Source organism: Acanthisitta chloris, unplaced genomic scaffold (assembly GCF_000695815.1).
Source record: "Acanthisitta chloris isolate BGI_N310 unplaced genomic scaffold, ASM69581v1 scaffold38414, whole genome shotgun sequence".
Taxonomy (NCBI): Eukaryota; Metazoa; Chordata; class Aves; order Passeriformes; family Acanthisittidae; genus Acanthisitta; species Acanthisitta chloris.
In genome coordinates, this window is record NW_008668299.1 from 1 (window position 1) to 20,538 (window position 20,538).

A 20,538-nucleotide genomic window follows, 5' to 3' on the forward strand; every position below is an offset into this window, starting at 1 on the left:
TCGGGGCTCGTGTGCAGCTCCCAGCAGAGCTGCTGCTCGGTTATTCCCCAGCCCACGCGCTGCAGTTAGATTAAATCTTAGCGTTTAAATGGATGACACAATTGGCATTTGGTTTTGTTGAGTATGGGCAGGTTTGTGTTGCTTTATGTTGTATTAAAATATGGCTGGTCTAAAATATGCAAAGATAGAAGCAAGACTTATACAATTATCAGAATGTAGAACACCCCAGCTGGTATCACATGCAGAGGTTCTGCCAGTACTGAGGGAATTGTATCTGTATGTGAGCCTCGGTCCTCAAGTTTGATGTCACCTGAAAGACTGGTGTGACCACACATCAGGGCATTGATGGAGATGTTAAATAAAACACGTCCCAGGGCAAATCCCAGCAGTACTCCATTTGATCCTGGCCTTCAGGTGGAGCACAAACCATTAGCTCTGTCCTCAGAGCCCTGTTGTCCACACAGTGGTTACCCATCTAGTTGGCCACCCACCCACTCCATCGTGTTTAGGGTACAAGAAGATCGTGGGAGGCTGTTGGAAGCTGCACTGAAGTTGAGGTGAATGTCATCCACTCCTTTCCCCTCACCTGCAAATCTTGTCATTTTGTCATAGAAAGTTATCAGGCTGGTCAGGATGATTTCCAGTTGGTTACTCCATGCTGGTTGTTTGCAAGCACTTCCTTCATGGGCCCAAAAATATCTTCCAAAATGACTGGTCACCTTATTTCCCCAGGGACTGGTCTGTGGCTCCCAGAGCCTCCTTTTGGTGATTGCTGAGGGTTGGGGAACATTTGCTTTTCTCCATTTACTCAGACCCTCCCTCAGCTTCCTTTCAAAGGTGACCAAGTCTTGCTCTGACTTAGCCAGCTCTCAGCATCCTTGAGTGCAGCCCAGCTGGACCCATCACTCATCCCACTCAGCAACCATCCACATAGTCCTTGTGGCAGTAGAAACTCTTGCTGCCCTTGTCATCCTGGCCTGTTTCAAATGGCTTTCATTCTCCTAAGACAATCCCAACATAACTGAACATTATCTTCAGATTCCTTCTTATGGAGCCCACCCCTATTTTCACCTCCTGTATTGCTGTCTTTCTGCACTGGAGTGCTTCATAAGGGCCCTATTTAGCCAAACTCCTGATCTACTTGTTTTCCTGAGGATCCTGTTGTCCTTAAAGACCTGCTGCCAGCTTTCCTGAGCCCCTTGGCCCCTCTGAACTGCCTCCCATGGGATCCTGCCTACTGGTTCTCTGATAAACCAAAGTCTGTCCCATGGAGTCCAGTTCTGCTACTCACCTTCCTCACATGTTCTGTCTTGGACTCTGCTGTTTCCAGGTCACTACTGTTCAGGCAACCACTGATTATCACATGCCAAACCATTTCTTCCTCATGTGTGACTAATAAAGGCAGAACTGCTGCATCTCCTGTTCCGTTCACAAATGCATTGACTGACTTCATGGTAGTAGCTTAATTGCTTATTCCATCCAGTTCCATGCTGGATAAATACATTGTTCTGAGATAAACTCTAGCCTGGAATTGTTGTGTTCTCATCCTCACAGTGCTGTGTCTGCCCTGGCAGCTTTGGGTTGTTTGCATTGCTCACACAGGTAGCACAATCTGCTACCTGGATGACTCAGCTATGCATAACCTTAAGTATGCATGAAATTAGGAGTCTTAGTCATTCATCTTCTCTAGATTTTTTTCCCTATTCTTTGCCTTTCTATTTAGGGTGTTATTCCCTCTCATCAGATGTCTTCCAACAAAATTTGTTGCTCCATCAATGTGTTAGTACAAAGAAACTGGAATACCTTAGTCTTGTGACAAGCTGCTTTGTGTAGTGGCTTATGTTTTCATTCTGCTGTTAGTGTTCTTGGAGCAACAGTGGAATAGCTGAAAGCTTCAAGACTTGACCAGACTTAGGAAAGAACTATATGGTCACACACTGATTTTAAAGAGTGAAAAACAAATCCTGGAAAATGGAAGTTTTCTGTTGTGTGACTTGAACAAAATGAATGAAGCTGGCTAAGCAAAAGCAAAGCCATCCTTTGGTGCCATACTGTATGGATTAGAGAAACTACTGAAGGCAAGGAATGTGCAGGGTAGCCAAAGAGGGCAAACATTACAATTCCCTCAGTACTGGCAGAACTTCTGCATGTGATACCAGCAGGGGTGTTCTACATTCTGATAATCATATTAGTCTTGCTTCTATCTTTGCATATTTTAGAGCAGCCATATTTTAATACAGCATCTCAATTTATCCATATGACATATTAAAACAAAACAGAAAAAGTCAGATGTCTGGAACATCTCTCTGAAAACAAGCCAGGCTAGTCTTGTAAGATAGGACTGAACATCATGTTTGAAGCCTGACTGTACTGGGTCAGTACAGCATTAACAGGATAAAACTAAAGGGACTGTTTTTACTGACTCACACTCAAATTTTGCACATATTGGTCTCATCCCAGTACATTTTTCTGAACAATTTTATGACTAAATTTTACTAGATGTGGTTTTACTGACTTAGCATAATAATTTTCTCTTGAAAGGTATTTGACATAGCTAACAGAGCTGTCTTGGAAAAATTAAGTTAATCTCTGGATAAGAAACATTTCAGCTTAATCCAGCATGCAATGGATATAAACTATAAAAGAGTGTGCTGTTAATTTAGCAAGCTCATAAATTTAGAATTACTCCTGCAAGAAACTGGGTTTGTTCCTTTAATCAGAATTATTGCTGTACACTGTCCTGCTGCAGCTCTCAATTTAACTTTCTGGATTATCAAAGTATGTATTTTTCTTTAAGCCATTTGTGTCACTCATTGAATTGCTAGGATTTAAAATAACTGCAACCCATTCTACCTCATTACTTAAGAAGGTATTTCTATATGTCTAATTTTACACTTTGTCATAGCAAAAGGGATGTACACGTAGCAATTGTTTCTGCTGTAAACATCTTTGAGGGCTAAGATTATTCTCTTAGTGTGCATCCCAAAAGTTCTAGTTCCAGGCCTGTGTTGCTCCAGATCACTTGGTGGCAGATGCCAAATTCCCAGGTCTCTGTAATTGGTGTTGGGCAACAAAACTAGCACAAAGAAAATGCAGAGACTGAACCAGGAGTAAAAACTCCTTTACAAGAGAGCTCAGAAGACATCTCCCCCCTAGTTTTCTTTAGATCATGTTCCTTTGCAACCCCAGTGTCAGCCTCAGCCTGTCACATGTGGGTGCTCAGTGCAAATCATTCACTGACTCCCAGACTGCTCCACAGAAGAGCAGAGACATCTGTCACTGGGACACAATTTCACTGACTCCCAGACTGCTCCTCAGAAAAGCAGAGACATCTGTCACTGGGACACAAGCTGCAAAGTTTGCTGTGCCTATCACCAGTCCCAGAGGTTTAACAGGAACCTCCTGTACCTGTCTGCCATCCAACAGTTAGTCTGTCTGGTCTCTGATAACTTTTACTCAGTACTCTTACTCTTGTATGTGCACTTTGTTAGGTGTAACTGAGGGGAGATGGAAAAAAAATCCAATTAATGTTGAAGTTGATACTTTTCAGGAAGGAAAGCCACTGAAAGGATAGGTATTATCAGAAGTTATATATACACAGACAACAGGTTTTGGGTTTGTTAGCATAAATTTCCATTTTATATTAAGACTAGACTCCTTTCTAGTATTTCTTCAGAGGAAAAGTAGTACCTTGTCAGGTTTAGAGTGCATTAAAATAAACACAAGGAAAGAAACAGGTTCACAATATAAAATCTTCAGTAGTAACTCCAGTTTTTGTTGGTATATTTTTCTGTACCAAATCCTCTACAGGGTATACAAAAACAGCAGAGTAAGAGCCTTTAAGTACCAGTTCAGGAAGAAAACAGTCTTGGCTGGAGTACATTTCATCTGCTTTTAACATCATAATTTAAACAGTCTGAGTCAAGACCCGAAAAGTCAGAGTAATACAGAATCAAATACTTGGGATATTGAAACAATCTTTTTTTCTTAGGTAATTTTCAGTAATAAACACTTATAAAAACACATTTCTCATAATTAACATGATTTTTAATAGATGGACTGGTGCCAGAAGTAGACTAAAACAGAGATTGTTCACTGAGCAATTTTCACTGGGCTTTTTATGCCACTGAAAAATAACCTGTAGAGGGGCATAAAAAGCCATGACCAGCAAATATCCCCACGGATAAACCTCCTTAAAGCAGCTGTTTTTCTTACAGCACTATTACAGCATCATCCACAGCTTGCTGTTCAGGAATACAGTCTACTACCAGAGTGTCAGGAAATCAGTACCATCATGTTGGTGTATCAGTTCCTGATTGTCTGCAAAGATGACCAAGGTAGCTGGAATGGTTTCAAGTAGACAGCAGATGGCAATTAGTACTCATTCCTCCAATTACTGCACTTCTTGTAACATGCAGAAACAAGTAATTATTTTCCTGTTGCCAAATAGTTAGTGTTGTTGCACATTCAGATTTTATTCTTTTGGTATTTAATTTTTGTTAGACATACCAAGGTTTTCACTTCAAGGACATACAAGGTCTTAATTGATAGAATTATAATTTAGGGTTTTATAAGTTACATCATGGCTTAACATGTAAGCCATAGCTACACTACAAACTTTGGCCAACAATCAGAGAGAACAGGGGTGATCCTCATCAGTACCACTGCAAATGCTGTTAGACTTGGGGGGGAAAGCAAATCCCTCCTTTCTGCAGAACACACTCACAGTTTTGCTGGTTTGAGTCACATCCATGCCAGGACCCCAGGAACACTCTGCCAGTGCTCCTGGGGTTCCTGCAGCTTCAAATACAACTTCTCTTTCCTATTTTTTCCCTCCCCTTCCTTTCAACTGTTGTGGCTGCACAGCTCCTTGATTTTATTTCTCTTCCAAGCAGCACACCACATTTGCACAAAAGGAAGTATTCAAAATGGTCATTTAAAAACGTTTATTACATCAGTGAATCAGCAAATAATTATTGATTTCCAACAAAGCCACATTATCTTTTTTTCCTCTTGCATCTAAATTTAGCTGTACTTAATAGTAGTAAAAATGGGACTAGAAAATGTAGAATGGAAATGAAATGAAAAAGTTGAGATGTAACCTGAAGACTATTCAAAAACAAGGTACTTTGAGCTCTTCTACCCAAAATGCAGCCAATTTGTGCAGATTTATGCCTTACATTTTCCTATCTGTGTATCTGCTATAGAATGCAAGTATTTTGTACCCAAATAAAAACTTTCTACAGGACAGCAATATCTTTGACTGAATAATGTGGACTCTGTTGGTGACCTTGAAATAACACAGCCTCCCTCTGCAGACAAGGTGACAGCAACTGGATCTTTGGGAATGGCAATCAAATGCACTTGATGGGATGAGTAATGGAAATACTCAAGACTTTCTACCTACTGATAGTCCAACTCAGTCCAGCCTCAAAATAATGAAGTTTTAGAATCCCTCATTAAGATGCTCAAAAGTGGAAAAATTCTGCTGGAGCATCTTGTAGTCTTCAGATGCATTTCAATGCCTTAAAAAAAAAAGTTGTTAAAGATCTAATAATTTAGGAATCTAACTGTAACCATTCTCCAACAATGATCTTTGCAAATTTCAAACCCATGAGCTTACTTCAAGAAAGCATCAGATATGTGGAAAGTCAGTCCAGACTGTGAACAAGACAGTAAAGTTCCTTGGCTTTTAATTTCTTCATTAGTTTAAGATCCAAGGAACTGTGGGATTTGTTCAATTAGGAAAAAAAAAGTTCCTTTTAAACCCTGATTTACCAAAAAAAAAAATAAAAGCCCAGAGGTTTGCAGACATAATAAAATTTATTTAAATTCCATGCATTACGGTAGCTACAAGTGTAGTCATATGAAACTGAAGGACAATAACTTCTTCTGTCCATACAATGTAGCCGTAAGTGAAATGAATGGGAGTTCCACAGTTACAAAGAAACAAACAAAACAAAAAAACAAAAAAAATTAAAAAATAAACCAAAAAGGTAAATCTGTTTCAGTTTTGAGTTATCTGTGAATTCAGATACAGTCACTAGACTGTAAACTTTTGGGGGAAGAAGATGGGCTCACCACAATTGTACAACTGGAAGTGTTTAGTTCGAGCCATTCTGAAGAAGCTCTGAGGATACCTTTTAATACTTACTACTAATACTCTGGGAAATGAAAAATATCCCTCAGCTTTCATCCCAATTGTTAGAATCAGGACAGCAATTGCATACAGTCCACTCTCAAAGTGCAGCTAAGTAGGGTTTTATTATGCAGCTCCTTCAAGTTGTACTGAGTAAGCTTTACTTTGAACCAGTTTTGCTTTAATTTCTCAAGAAAAAACTTGACTGGTCCCTCATAAGCTTACATTGCTTTTTGATATGCAAAAATTTACAGACTGTGCTTGATTCTGACCCTCCCATATTTCAGTATGTGCAAACTCTTAGGGATTTTAATAGCCTTCTCCTCTCAGTTCAGACTGATCTTTAAAACAGCAAGGATTATCCAGGCCTCTCCATTAAAGACAGGGTGAACTGAGTCATTTATGTAACTGGCACTTTTTAATAGGCCCAGTTCTCCCACAAAATGCAGCTCTTATAAATACTAACAGGCACTATTGCCACAGAGTCTCTTATTTTTGCAAGTTGCACTGATTTACTGGTTGTTAGCTTTTCTGCAGTTAAGGATTTAATACCGCTGAGTTTTCATAAAGACACAATATGCAGTTCTAGCCTTCAAAATTGACTTCCTGTGTCTAGTAATGATGTTAAGTCAACCTAAATTTGCCGAAGAGGTTAACAAATGTAAAGCTAATGAAGGTGCCACATTTGCATGACTTTTAATTTTAAGAACGGGTTCAACAAAGGGAAGGGGCAAACCTAATTAGTTTAGTACAAACTTGGTTGAGTGCCCAATTGCCTCATTGAAAACTGTGTGTGTGGGGAGGCTGAGGAGTTTAGAAAAGTCCAAGTAACCACGTTATGTAGGTTACTGGGAAGTTAAAAAGCTAATGCAACTGCGTTACATCCGGATAAAAAACATTATTCAAAAGCAATTCAAATACCGAAAAAGATTTCAAGTTGAATAGTTTATTAACATGGTAAGTCATCTTTGTAACATGTGCACACACACTCGCACACTCTGAATGATCTGCCTGGAAAAAAGAGGTCTTAATAGATATGCTGGGGGAAATTAAACATTAAAAATCCTTTAGATTTTCATAATTATAGGCAATTATGTCCACATCACTTACAAAGCTATTGCCGAATCTTTCCAAGGAAGCAGAATTTGGGAGGAAAAAAAAATTCTTTTTGGGAAAATTCAACAGTGGCATAGCAGAGCTCTCAATATGAGAAAGCTGACATAATGTGGACCTTTGCTGTGAAATTTGTCTTTGCAAAATATGGGGAGGAGTTTATCAATGGGCAGAAAATAAGAAGGCGGTGTGAAGTAGGCTTTGCTGAGTCGATTTTCCTCACAGTATTGTGCAGGGTCATTGAGAAAAATGCTTAGTCCTTCTCTGGAACCAGTTTCAGAACTTTTCCAATTGCAATGGTCTTACCTAAACCAAGGAGACAAACAGCAGTTACTCTTATTGTGGAAAGACTGTGTGAAAGGCTCCAAGAACACGTAAACTTTCCCCAAAACAGAGGCTCTGGAGAGCACTAGAAACCACAGAGAATACATTTTTATGTTGTAGCATGAAGGCATGGGTGTATTTTAAAAGCACCCCAACATCTCAGAAATATGAAACCTGCTCTTCTCACAGCAAAGAACACAACTGGATTGTGGAAAACCTGCCCTACACTAATGTAAGGAGAAGCCAAGGCAGAATCACTGCCAGATCTGTTTACTGCTTGTAAAGACAACTGGTTTTAAATCTGCAGTTCTCCCAGGGTGTAAAGCCCAACACAAACCCCACTGATGCAGGTGGACATTCCTGGACACATTAAGAAAGCATTGCTGGCAATTTTTCAAATCCCATCTTCCTGCACACTTCTGTACATTGTCCATCTAAACAGGCCGTTGCTAGCAAGAACTCTGCACAATGACAGCAATCTGCTTAAATATACTTCTCCATTGTTACCCAGAGAGTGATTCCCACCAGGTATCAGCATGTCAATGCCTCACTGCCATGCACAATCTCCCTTTCAAGTCGGTAAGTGTGGCTGAAGCACCTACCCTCATCCCTTAAGGTGAAGCGACCCATCTGAGGGAAGTCTTTGAATGTCTCAAGGCAGATCGTTCCTGCTGTCCTTAAACGGGCAATGCAGACCTGATCTTGTTTCACAAAACGGGGCCGTGTCTTACTTTTTTCGCCTGTTTTTTTGTCTACCAAGCAGATTAAGGCCTGCAGAGGGGAAAAGTTAACAGCTGTGAGTGCTAAAACAAGGGTTATCTTTCTTCATGAACAAAACTGAATTGGTCTAAGAAAGAAACCACAAGAAAATAAGTAAAAAAACTTCCAAGATTTACTGCAGAAGAGTCCGTCATGACTTACTACACTTTTCACAAGGCTTATGCTAAGTTCCAGCTATTTTGGGCTGTGTTACTGTACTGACCAAGAATTCCTTTCAAGGCTGGAGCTTTGCTGCATTAGTTGCTCTACAGATGAATGTCAGGACAGAACTCCTCACCCCCACAATGGAGTGTCTACAGTCACATCACAACTTAAAATGATACTCACTGTTATCTCAACTTCTTCAATACAGGTGTGGATGTGCAGCACAGCATTATAACCCGGGCAGATAATGGATTTGTGCTCAATTATCACTATCTGGAAAACAATGCAGAGTAAGTGCATTTTACCTAATTTCACTTGTAAAAGGACAGAGAATAATCAAATGCAGAACTACATCAAAACATATAGACCAACAATACACACACAAATTTTGTCAAAGAAACACAATTTATATGCCACGAACTTGCTCATAACATGAAAGTACCAAAAAAAAAAAAAAGTTAAGAACTGGCCTGTCATGATTTGTTTTCACCATTATAAGTATCTAACAGTTCATTGGGAAGTTACACTTAAAACATTAATGATGATAGAGTTAAGTGTATATGTTATTGCCAGTTTAGAGATATGGTAGTGAGTAAGAAACTTGAATTGAAACTTCAAACTATTGAAGTTTAGATGTGGTGAAACACAAAGTATTGTCATGTTTTTTTCCCCTCTGCACAGCAATTAAACGTTAGTTATCCTACCTGGGCATCAAACGTGCGTCCAGAATGACAAAGGTTGTTGAGATCACAGAGAATAAATCCTGGGAGGATCTCTTCCTCCTCAATTCCCTTCAGCCTGATCTTTAGATTTTCACCTGGGGCTACTGAATCGGTTTCTACATCATCAGAAAGGATTCCAAGAACTTCCACATTGTGCTTAAAGAAAGCAAAAATGTAGTTTTCTATGTGAATATTTCAGTCTGCCACAAAATCACTAATATAACAGGAACTCAATAAATAATTCCATTACAGTTTAAATGTAGTACATTTGGTTCTGCTTCAGAATGCTTAAAATATCTGAATGATGAGTTACTAAATCTTTTTTTGAAGAAGTTTTTTCTTTTTAAAGTTTTTCCTGTTTCCCTTTGGGGAAGGGAAAAGAAAAACCTTTGAGCAGTATTAAGCCACAGCAGGAAAAAGGTTTAGGGGGCAAACTGTACAAATGCAAAGCAACACAGTTCCAAAAGTATAGAGATTTGTAGTCCAGCAACTGAGTTTACCAAGGCAAGACAATCCAAGTTCTGAATGCTAAGAAACTAAACACACCCCCCCCATGGAAACATCACACATGGAAAACATGAGAGCTCAGTTGTGTTCAACAGAGCTACAGGACACTCTCTGATTTAAAGACTGGGTATCTTTCAGAATAAAACTTTTTTTAGGCAGTAAGTTTTTCTGAATACCTAAACCTTACCATACCTTGTTTGGCATCATCACAAGCTGTTGTCCTTTGCAAATAGAGCCTGACTCCAGCTTCCCAAGGACCACAGTGCCCATGTCCTTCACAAAAAGAAACCATGAGATACAAATTGAAAACACTGCCTCTCTTTACGATTTCCCTCTCAGTTTCATTACTTAACCCCATGAGGTTTTTTAGCACTACTATACTGAATGCTTTGGAAACTGTTCTTATGAGAGATTTCAGACTTTTAGAGTTTCATCTAATGCCAAAATTGCTTACTTCCCCTTCCCACCTTTATTCTGCAGTTGGAAATGTGACATTAGCAAAGAAAAAAGAGACTCTCTAAAAGTGCAGTAAATAGCCCATCTCCTGCTCCCTGAAAACAGTCCTCCTATAGTGCCTATCCTCCTACAGTGCCCATCCTCCTATTTGAACTTGTACCTTATATTTATCCACGATTGGCAGCCTGATTGGTCCATCCACTGAGCGGTTGAAGTTTGGCAAATTATCCAGGTATGGAATAAATGGTAATCCACTAAAAGAGCAGAAGACATTTGTTTCAGTTGTGTGAGCACCCTTCCATTAAAAAACATTACTCAGAATGGATAACTGCACTCCAGCAAAAGGGATGATTCTCAATCTATCATCACTGAGAACAGTGACCTCTAAGACAGCTAAATCTATCAAAATATTCCAGCAGCAGTGTCCACTTTACCCTAGCTGACATGTTAATACCCAGGAAGTGCAGGTTTTTAAGTTACATTACAGGCACATGTCACACCAAGTAATTACTCCTTTGAGAATCATGACAGATGTATAACATATTTGGAAAACACCAAACTGTAAGCAAAACCCAAACTTCATTTCCATTATTTTAAGTACAATGAACAGTATTGAAAAACATGACATCCCCTGAGAGACAAGGCATGGCACTAATTATAACACAGCTTCGAGCAAACTGTTCACATCAAACAATTACTCACTGCAGCCACATGCCAGCTGCAGCATCACTGCAAAACTCAGCTGCTCATATGGCACTCAAACTCACACGGCCAAAGAACACTAAGACTGTTCCTAATCATCTTATGCAGCTGGCAAATGGTTTTCCTGGGCACACTGCATGGCTGTGCTCGTGTGCCCTGACTGCACCTCCTCAAGCACTTCAGAAAGCAATCAATACACCAAGCTGCACTACTTCCTAGCATCACTGTACCATTTGCTTTTACTGAAACACAGCAAACGGATCAATTTAAGATACATACATATACCACGGACAGAATTCTGACTGTTCTTTAAGGTTTGCTCCAGTCAGTCCTGAGCAGGGCATGAAATGAATATCCTTTTTGGGATTGAAGCCAACTTTCTTCAAAAATGGCACCAGTTTCTCTTTACATTCCTCATATCTATTAAAATGACAAGCAGATCAAGGTCAGTCTCACTTATTGCAGCATAACATAATACTGTGCTTTAAAAAAACCAACAGAAGCCACAGACATACCATATTCATCAGTTACCGTGTGAGCAGCAAAGCAATCCTATTAAAGCTTAGTGGCCTATTTGCATCTTTTCCCCAATCTTTCAGGACAGCTTAGTGTTGGCTATTCCCCCTCATTCCTCTGCACCAGGAAGCATCATCAGTTCCCTCCACGTACCTCTATTATGGGGAGGATAAGCAGCAGCACATGCTGGAACTGCTTTCAAGCAAGAGATCCAGGCCAACATAGCAAGACAGACCAAGCAAACAGGTACTCAGGTCATGCTACAGACTCTCTTTAGTGCTGGCTTGGTCTCCTCCAGTCTCCTATATAATTTCTGAAGGTTTCATGCTATTTATTTCTGTTATACTTCTTCCTCTCAGTTTTGGCTGGATTTAATAATGTCAGAAGGTTGGGGTAGGACCAAGACAGCACAACTGGGCATGCCTTGGTCTCTTAGAAAAAGAGTTTATGTTCAAAGAGTGCATAGACCCTCATGGCTTTCCACAAGAACTTCCACAATTCTTGATGGCCCACACCTAAGTCTTCTGATAACTCTGGCAAACTGGACTACAGCAAACAGTCACTTCCAGTTTTAGGTTCAGTGTAAAGTTTCCAAGTCAACAATTAAACTCTGACACAATGCATGGATTGTTAGAGATGTCTGCAAGGATCTGAGCAGTTGAAAGGAATGTTTTAAAGTAGTGTGGAACTTCAAGCTCAGCTGAGAGGCACTGTCCTAGGCACTGTGCTTCTGGTGTGCCTGCAATCTTTACAGTCCCCCAGCCTACCATTCTTTCAGCAAAAATGGGGTGCAAAAATCACTTCACCTAGGAATGATTTTATTTCAGTATCTTTCAGTATATCTTTTAGATATTAAACTCACCTTTCATTACTCCAGTTTACAGTTGGATCATCCATTTTATTAATAAGAACTATTAAATGTTTTACACCTGCTGTTTTTGCTAACATGGCATGTTCTCTTGTCTGTCCACCTTTCTCAAATCCAGTTTCAAACTCTCCTTTTCGTGCAGAAATAACCTAATTAAAAATACACACATTATGAAAAGTTCTACAATTCTCTCAACAGAACAATCAACAATGGGGAACTGCCTTATTTAAAAATAACTTTGGGTAGTCAAAACTAGTGAAAGCTTTCACAATGCAGTGGTATATCAGTACTGCCCCTTAGTTTCTGCACTGACATAAATAAATCACATGACACCCGTGGTCAGTTTTAAGAAGCTGTTAGGTTACTCCAAAACCCACTCAACATGCTAAACTTAACATTGGAAATTTTGCCCCCTGGAATGAACCGAAAGAATAAACAAACAAACAAAGCCAAAAGCTTAATGCCACAGTATACCCAAATGAACAGTGTCTGCTGTGTCCTTACCAGCACAGCAAGATCAGCCTGCGAAGCGCCACCGATCATGTTTGGGACAAAGCTCTTGTGCCCAGGAGCATCGAGGATGGTGAAGTGTTTCTTCTCTGTTTCAAAGTAGGCACGGCCAACCTCCACTGTTTTACCTTTGTCCCGTTCCTCCTGGTTTGTGTCTAAGGCCCATGAAAGGTACCTGAAAAGAAACCAACCCAAATATTCTGGTTTTGTATTGATTTTTACTGAATTTATGTAGGACCATTTGTTCATATAAAATGTCTTTTTTTCTGCTCAATTATTCTAACCACTTTAGCGTTACCAAACTTAAGCTCTTCCAAGACCAACAGTGACATCTCCTCTTTCTGCAAACTGCAGAGCCCAGGGCAGCTCTCCTTCACACACCTGCACAGGTACAATTCTAAAAACAACTGGCAGCATCTAAGTTCTCCAGGTATGATCTAACCTCAGATACTTTAAGCTTTGCCTCAGTTTGACAGACACCTCTGGATCAAATCCAAAACTATCCCTCCTTCTCAGCATAATGAACTAAAAAAATTAGTTCTGGTTGCATATATTAATATTGAGAACTATAACTCTTAGTTCCCATTTATTTGCAGACATGAAACAGAGGTTGGCTATGCACTTAACAACATCTTTACTCACCTGTCTTTGGTATTTTGATCATATCAACTGTTAGCCCCTCCTAATTACATTTTAGCCCATTGGTCACTGACAAATAAGTCAGATTTCAATTAAACATGAAGTATTATTTATCTCCTTCAGGCTTTGTGAAAATTGGTAAATATAACAGAGAGAAAATAATTAATACTGTTACTAATAAGAAAATTTAGTATATGGGATGCACTAATAACTGCATTGAACTGGCTTAACACAGCAATATTTTCCACCATTAGCAGCAGCTTATAAAGATGTTCAGCTTGTCTTTTGTCAATGATGTCTGAGGAGACACTGCTGACTCCACTGACAGAGAGCAGGGAGGGAGCCTCAGGGACTGTTAAACACAAAGATGTCCTTTCCAGCTCAAGAGGTTCCACGGTCAGGGGAGAGCACTAAATATTGGGAATTATGGATATATATAATCACAGTCTTCCCTGGGCAATAGCTATTTGTCACCGACAGAGGCCCTGACAGCATGTTAGATGGCTTTGGGCTTCAGCCACTATGCACAGCTCTTAAGTGGTGTAAGTTTCACCACAGCCTGTGCTCCTGAAAGATTTCAGCCAAGCCAAAGGTCAGGTTTTACTCAGCTAACAAGAGGCACGCAGGAATTTATGCGTGGTAGCTGGATGGGAAGTCTGTTTTGCAGACTTTTTTCAGAGAACGATGCATTTCTGACTGAGATGTCAATTCTGCACTACAGTGCAGAACTTTCTGAATCACAAAGTAAACCTACTCAGATTTCAGACTCTCAGCATATGAAGAGAGCTAACCAGACCTTTGATAATGACAGAGGTACCTCATACTTTCTATTGTGTATCATGACATATTTTAAAGAATAAAAATAGCATTCAAGGAGGTACATCCTGCAACTCAAGTCTCTAAAAAGAGAAGGGGGAAGAGGAAATCTGTTTCTCAAGTGTTGAGGGTTTCTGAGGAAGGTCCTGAAATATTTATTACTATGGTCAGGTCCCAGTGGGGGACAATGGTTGCTTGGTAAAAAGAACATCCGTGACCCTTTCTATTCCACTGTCTCACACACAACTCACTCAATTCAGGTCACTGCCCATCCCTCGAGTGCTCCATCCTTGCTCTGCCCCTAAGGAAGTCTTCAACTGCTCCTTTTCCACAGCCCTTTGAACCTCTGTCTTCCTCCACCACAGCCAAAAATAGAAAGCTTTCAAAAATCTATTTTTCGGGAGTTGTTTGAAGGAGAAATCAGACTGCTACATGTGCTGTATATACACACACTGCCCCCTAAAACCCAACCAACCAAAACACAACAACAAAACCCAGAACAAACAAGAGGCCTGCAAAAAAAAAAATTAAAAAAAATCCACCCATGGCAATAGCATCATCCTGCCTGGAGGAAACTCAAGACCCTATCTTTATTCAAACAACAATGAGACAGAAGGTGACAGCCAAAACTGCTCACATCTGCCACAGGGAAAGCTTTAACCTCTGTCCCTGACACAGCTCTCTGCTGTTTACAGGTGAAAGACATGCAGATAGAGGCAGAGGCATCTGCCTCTTATTCCCTTTTACCAACTGTGCTGCCCAAAGCATTGGAGCAGCAAAACCTGTTCCAATGTGAATCACAACATTCCATATAGTTTTACTTAAAGGACTGGAGGAAAAACTATAGATTCCTCCCCACACACTGGAAAGCCATTCCAGCAGGAAGCCAAAGCTACAGGGACAGAAATGAAAAGCAGTTTCCCATTTCAGCACAGTGAAAAGAGCAAAGTGTGCTGTTATCTTCAGCAAGTTCATACCATGTTTCTCTGTTTTTTTCTTTAGCTTCTCTTTCATATTTTTCAAGTGTTCTTTTGTCAACCATTCCCGTCAAATACCTAAGGAGAGAGGGGGAAAAGTGCAATTTTACATAAGCAGAAATGTATTTCCAAATGTTATTTCCAAACTATTTCCAAACAGTTAAATACATATACAATCCCTACAGATTATTTTGAGAAACTGGAACAGCCTGATGTGAGTGGAATTTTATCTCCATGAAAAGCCACACCATTATCTGATATGTAAAAGGACACCAGGACCACTGTGGCAGGGGATGAGGAATGTCCTCTTTGAAGCCAAATTGTAAAACCTTCCACAGAGGCAAGTTCAGGTTTTCAAAAGGAACTACACCTGTTAAGTCTGTTTGAGACTCATTCAGTATATCAAAATTAAGCAAAAATTGTGCTACAAGAATTTTTCATATCCACATTTCTGAAATGGTAAGAAAAATAACTCTGATTTCATTCATTTCACCTAGAACAAGGAAAGTGATACATCAACAGAGCTTTCAATTATGAAAAGCAGCAAGTAATGTACAATTTTATTATATTAAAACACTCATTTTTCCTCAGCTATTTCTACCTGATCTTCTAATAACAGTAATCTACTTAGTTTATAAGGACAGTTAATGCTAACAGTAAATAGGTTAATGACAAAGTTAGTACTGACACCCAACTTTTCCCCCCCTTACACCAAAGGGATGTTCTGCAGAAATGAAAGACCACAAAAACCTTTCAGCACACAACACATCAGTAGAGTGATAAGAATAGGAATCTCCTTGGACAAGGAGAAAACTCAGACACATCAGATAATGAAATGCTAATTTGCTCTAGTATGAACCACAAGGTTAAATGTAGCATGACAATTCCAACATTCCAATTTGGTCAAAACAAAACAAGATGAAAATGGCAAGACAGACCTCCCACTCTTGTGAGAATCTTACTGTAAAATCATAGAAATACTTTGCATCAGCAAATAGCATTAATTTCCTCATGTACTACTTGCCATTTTTAAAAACTGTAAAATCCAACTGCATTTATTTACTTTTGTCTGATATTGCAGATATTGTCACACTTTGAAATCAAATTATGTCTGACAGCACCAGTGAATAAAGATACTAATTTTTTTTCTTAAATCTTCACAAAGTTCAGCAAAGGCTATAAAGCAGTTCCAAGTAACACCTGAAAATAAGGAGGAAAACAGCCACATTCTGAGCAAGTGATTAAGTTTTTAAAATTCTGTACTGTGCTTTGCATAGCTGTTTCCACTATGTGAAAATCTTACAGCAGTAAGACTGATCTGCTGGAATTAAGAAATTCTAAAGACAAGAAATAACTCAATTGACTGGAATAATCATATTCTATTATACAAATATGAAAGCCATAAAGAAAATATTACTCATTATAATTGATGCTTTTTTAATTCACAAGAAAGAAGAGAAAACCTGAAAACTTAAGTTTTCTTACATTATTTGCCCTCCAATAGTTGACTTGCCAGCGTCTAAAAGAAAAAAAAAAGCAAATTTAAGTCATTCACAATTTAAAAGACAATCCTATAAAAATAAAACCATTATGAACAAAGTCATCTGATTTATACAAGAAGGTGTATTTTTTAACCATAACCTAAGTTTTTTGAAGCCTCTCTCACCTTCCCTTGTTCCCGTAACAATTAATTATTGATGCAATTTACATTGAATTTTGAAAATTCTGTTCTCATACACACAGATTTGGCACCTTCCATTACAAAACCCCCTCCACAAGCAGAGATACAGCCAAAGGGGGGGTTAAGAGCATGGGAATATCTCTCAAAATCCCTTTCCCTGCTTCCTTTATCCCTTGTCCCTAAGGTGTGTTGGCTGTGTATTTCTGCCCACTGCCCCTTAGCTCTGTGTGACTGTTCTGAGTTCACCCTGGGACTGAGTTACAGAACTTCTGAGGTGAAAAGGATGAAAGGACAGAATTTACTGTATAACTGGACTCAATAATCCTTCTGCACTTTTGACACCAAGTTTTTCTGAAGCTTGTTGAAGCTATTAAATTAGGACATTTTGCTGTAGATGCTTCTTTCAACTATGAATTATGTTAATCTACTGTTAATAACTCCACAATCTGTAGTATTTAGACTAGTATTTTTTTGAATCTAATATTAAGAACCTTTACCCATTTTATCTAAAATAAGCAGAAAAGAAGCACTGCTTTCTGATTTTCTTCTTTGGATCATGAATTATGAAATATCAAGGTTGGAGGAAGCCTCTGAGATCAATAAGTTCAACCATTAACCTGTCACTGCTGTAACCCCCAAACCATATCCTCTCCAGGGCCAGATCCAGATGCCTCTTAAACACTTCTAGGGATGGTGACTCCACCACCTCTCTGGGCAATATTCCAGTGTCTGACCACCCTAACAGGGAAAATATTTTTCCTAGTATCTACTCTGAATCTCTCCTGTCTCAGCTTGTGGCCATAACAAACACAGATACATCACTGCGCTCGACAGGAACAGGTACTTGAGAAATCATGAACACAGGCACTGCTGTATCCAAGTAAACACACTCTACCCCTGGCACTCTATCTCTGGAAAGAACTTCTGTAAATTTTCTGCTTTTCCAGAGCAGCATTAGAATGAATGTTCCTGTTAGCCTCAAGCCATGGGAGTACATACATCCCTACAAAGAATGGATGCATCTCTAATCCTGTGAGTTCCAGATATCACACAACACAAAGATCCAATGACTTCACATTCACTTACAACTTACCTACGTGTCCAATGAACACTACATTTACATGCTCTTTTTTAGGAGCACCTGGAGGTGCTACAACAGATTTGGGTTTTGGTATTTCCTCCTCCTCTTCCATCATTTCCTGAGCGCTCTCTTCGGAAGGCCCTGCATCCCCTGTGGGACCACTTCCCACCTCTGCTTCACTTGTTTCTTCTTTGTGGTCCCATGACTCTTCTGGGGACATTTCTGTCTCCCCATTTTCCACTAAAAAGTAAACAGATATATTCAAATAGGTAAAGAATTCAAAACCAATTCCTATGGGGAAAAGTCTCTGCCCCAAAGATGCAACCAAAACACTTCAACTACCCAACCTGTTAACATCTTCCTAGATAAACAGGGACAACTGCTGCTTGTTTCCAAAATGATTAACACCAAGAGCTGTCAGACTAGTTTGTGTGCTGACACAGGAAATCTGTGATTCACAGGGATTAAAACTTCTGTTCTAACAAGGCGACACTTGTACCAAGAAAAAGCAAACCTGAAGATCCACTCAGACCATCACACGGGTCTGAATCCACAGACAGACTCTATCACATGTTTAGAGAGCAAAGGAGAGGGATTATGGCTTAAGTTCTCTCATAAACCACATAAATACAGTGAGAAAGATACAATTCCCATGTTCTGATTGCTCATATTACTGCTCACTTTCAGGTTTTTGCCCATCACCATTGCACACACAACAGTGGGACTATTTTGTAATATGAAATAATTTTTTAATAAAGCACTGATACTTTTACAGTGTCCAAGTAATCTCACTGCGACTGTCAGTGCATCCTAGCGTTCCATTACCTCTTTCTTCACCCTTGTATAGAGACACAATAAAAAATAATGACCAAAACTGTAAAAGCTCAACGAGATATTCTTCTATTTTGTTGCAGTGATTCAGCACAGGCACTATAGTAGTGCACTATAATAGTATCATAGTGAAAAGAAACAATTCTTATCTTACCAACAGATTCTGAAATTTCCATATTAACAGCAGCATTTGAACCTGGGCAAAGAAAAGGAATCATCAAAGACAAATATTTACCAAGACAGTACCAAAACTAAAGGAAAACAGTGTGACTAAACTAATAAAAGGACAGTTCAGATGTTTTGGCACTTGCCAAAGCTATTCAATATACACATTCAATTTCAAAATTCTGCTTCATGCAAGTTTTATGATCTGCCATAAAGCACTTCTGTATGTGCCTTGCTCAACTGTCTGTGAAACTGTAAATAACCACACAAAACCACACTGCCTTACAACAGCAGCATGAGGATAAAGGCAGTCAAGCCTGGAAAAGGCTCCCAGAGACACCTACCTTCACAAGAGGCTGTCTGCTCCTCTGGAGAAGTCTCTACAGGTGCACCTGCAGAGAAAAAAAGTTTACATTTTAACCAATTTTCAAACTTCTCCCAGCTTCAGTGCAAGCAGCACCAAACAGAGCCTCCAAGCACAGACACTTCTAAAGAAAACTGCCTAAAAGTTGTGAAAATAACACACCAGTTCATTTTGTTTCCCCTACATGGAAAGATACTTAAAGCAAACAATTTTTCTCTACCTGCTCATCCTGTTTGGCCATGTTGGCTATTTTAGGTGTTAGAGTCTAACTGGCATTTAAAAATGTCAAAGCAGCTGTGTCCAAAGAAACCGTGTGTGTGTGGTGTGACAACTGCATAGAAAGGTTCTGCCAGCTCCAGCTATAGGTGTATCCACACTGCTGCTGTGCCTCAGCTCCACAGAAGGGTTGAGTAGACAATTGAAACAAGTTATTAAGGACAAATTCTTAAAATCTTCTGTAGTTATCAGGGGCAAGAGATGATCAACTCATTCCCATGCCTGGTAAGTTTGCCAGTCCTCTTAAACACTGTAAGAAAGTCACATTACTTGGAGGGAAATCTCACCAAACATGTGCATATCAAAACCACAAGTATGGTTTTTTTGGGATAAATCACTCAACCTTCTCAGGCACTAAACCATGTCACTACCCCATACGCTGAGGTATAACTGACTATCACACCTACTGGGGGGACACATTCCAATTAACAATGTCACCACTTGATGTTTTGGGACATTATTCCACATGATCAAAGGCCTTCTATAATTATCCCTAAAACCTCAACATGTTTAGTTACCTCTTGGTATAAATTCAACTTCATAGTTCTTTGAAACAAGTTCATTATCTTTTTTTTCCAGGCACATCGCAAATTCCTACCCTTGTTCGGCTGTGCCCCAGCTCTCCTTCAACTCAATTACAAACACAGATCTTACAGCATCACTTGCTTTGTATGCATGATGGGACCTAAAGATGAAACAAATCCCCTCAGAAGAACAAAACCATACAGAGAAGGACCTGATTCTAAGCCTCTTTGCTTTCGCACTGTTTGCGTATTTGCTGCAGACTTGTATAAACTGGAGCAGCAAAAGCTGGAAGAGGGCCAGAGGACAAAGCTTGCAGGCAGGGTGAATGTGGGTCACAGCACAGCATCAGTGGCCAGCAGCAAACAGTGCAGGGGGCACAGCAGCACCCAAGAGAAAACTCTT

At 39.6% G+C, this 20,538-nt stretch overlaps 1 protein-coding gene across 1 annotated transcript; it reads right to left on the bottom strand.

Annotated features, from left to right (window-relative positions):
* Positions 1-5,804: 5,804 nt before the first annotated feature.
* On the bottom strand, positions 5,805-19,361 carry LOC103800461 (eukaryotic peptide chain release factor GTP-binding subunit ERF3A). Its single transcript, XM_009072838.1, has 14 exons — positions 19,316-19,361; positions 18,961-19,002; positions 17,988-18,215; positions 16,699-16,732; positions 15,214-15,291; positions 12,776-12,956; positions 12,266-12,420; positions 11,167-11,307; positions 10,346-10,439; positions 9,922-10,002; positions 9,205-9,378; positions 8,684-8,773; positions 8,179-8,347; positions 5,805-7,558 (listed from the first exon to the last, which is right to left on the bottom strand). Exons 2-14 carry the CDS (start codon positions 18,980-18,982, stop codon positions 7,506-7,508), a joined length of 1,500 nt encoding a protein of 499 aa, XP_009071086.1. The 5' UTR covers positions 18,983-19,002; positions 19,316-19,361; the 3' UTR covers positions 5,805-7,505.
* Positions 19,362-20,538: the final 1,177 nt, after the last annotated feature.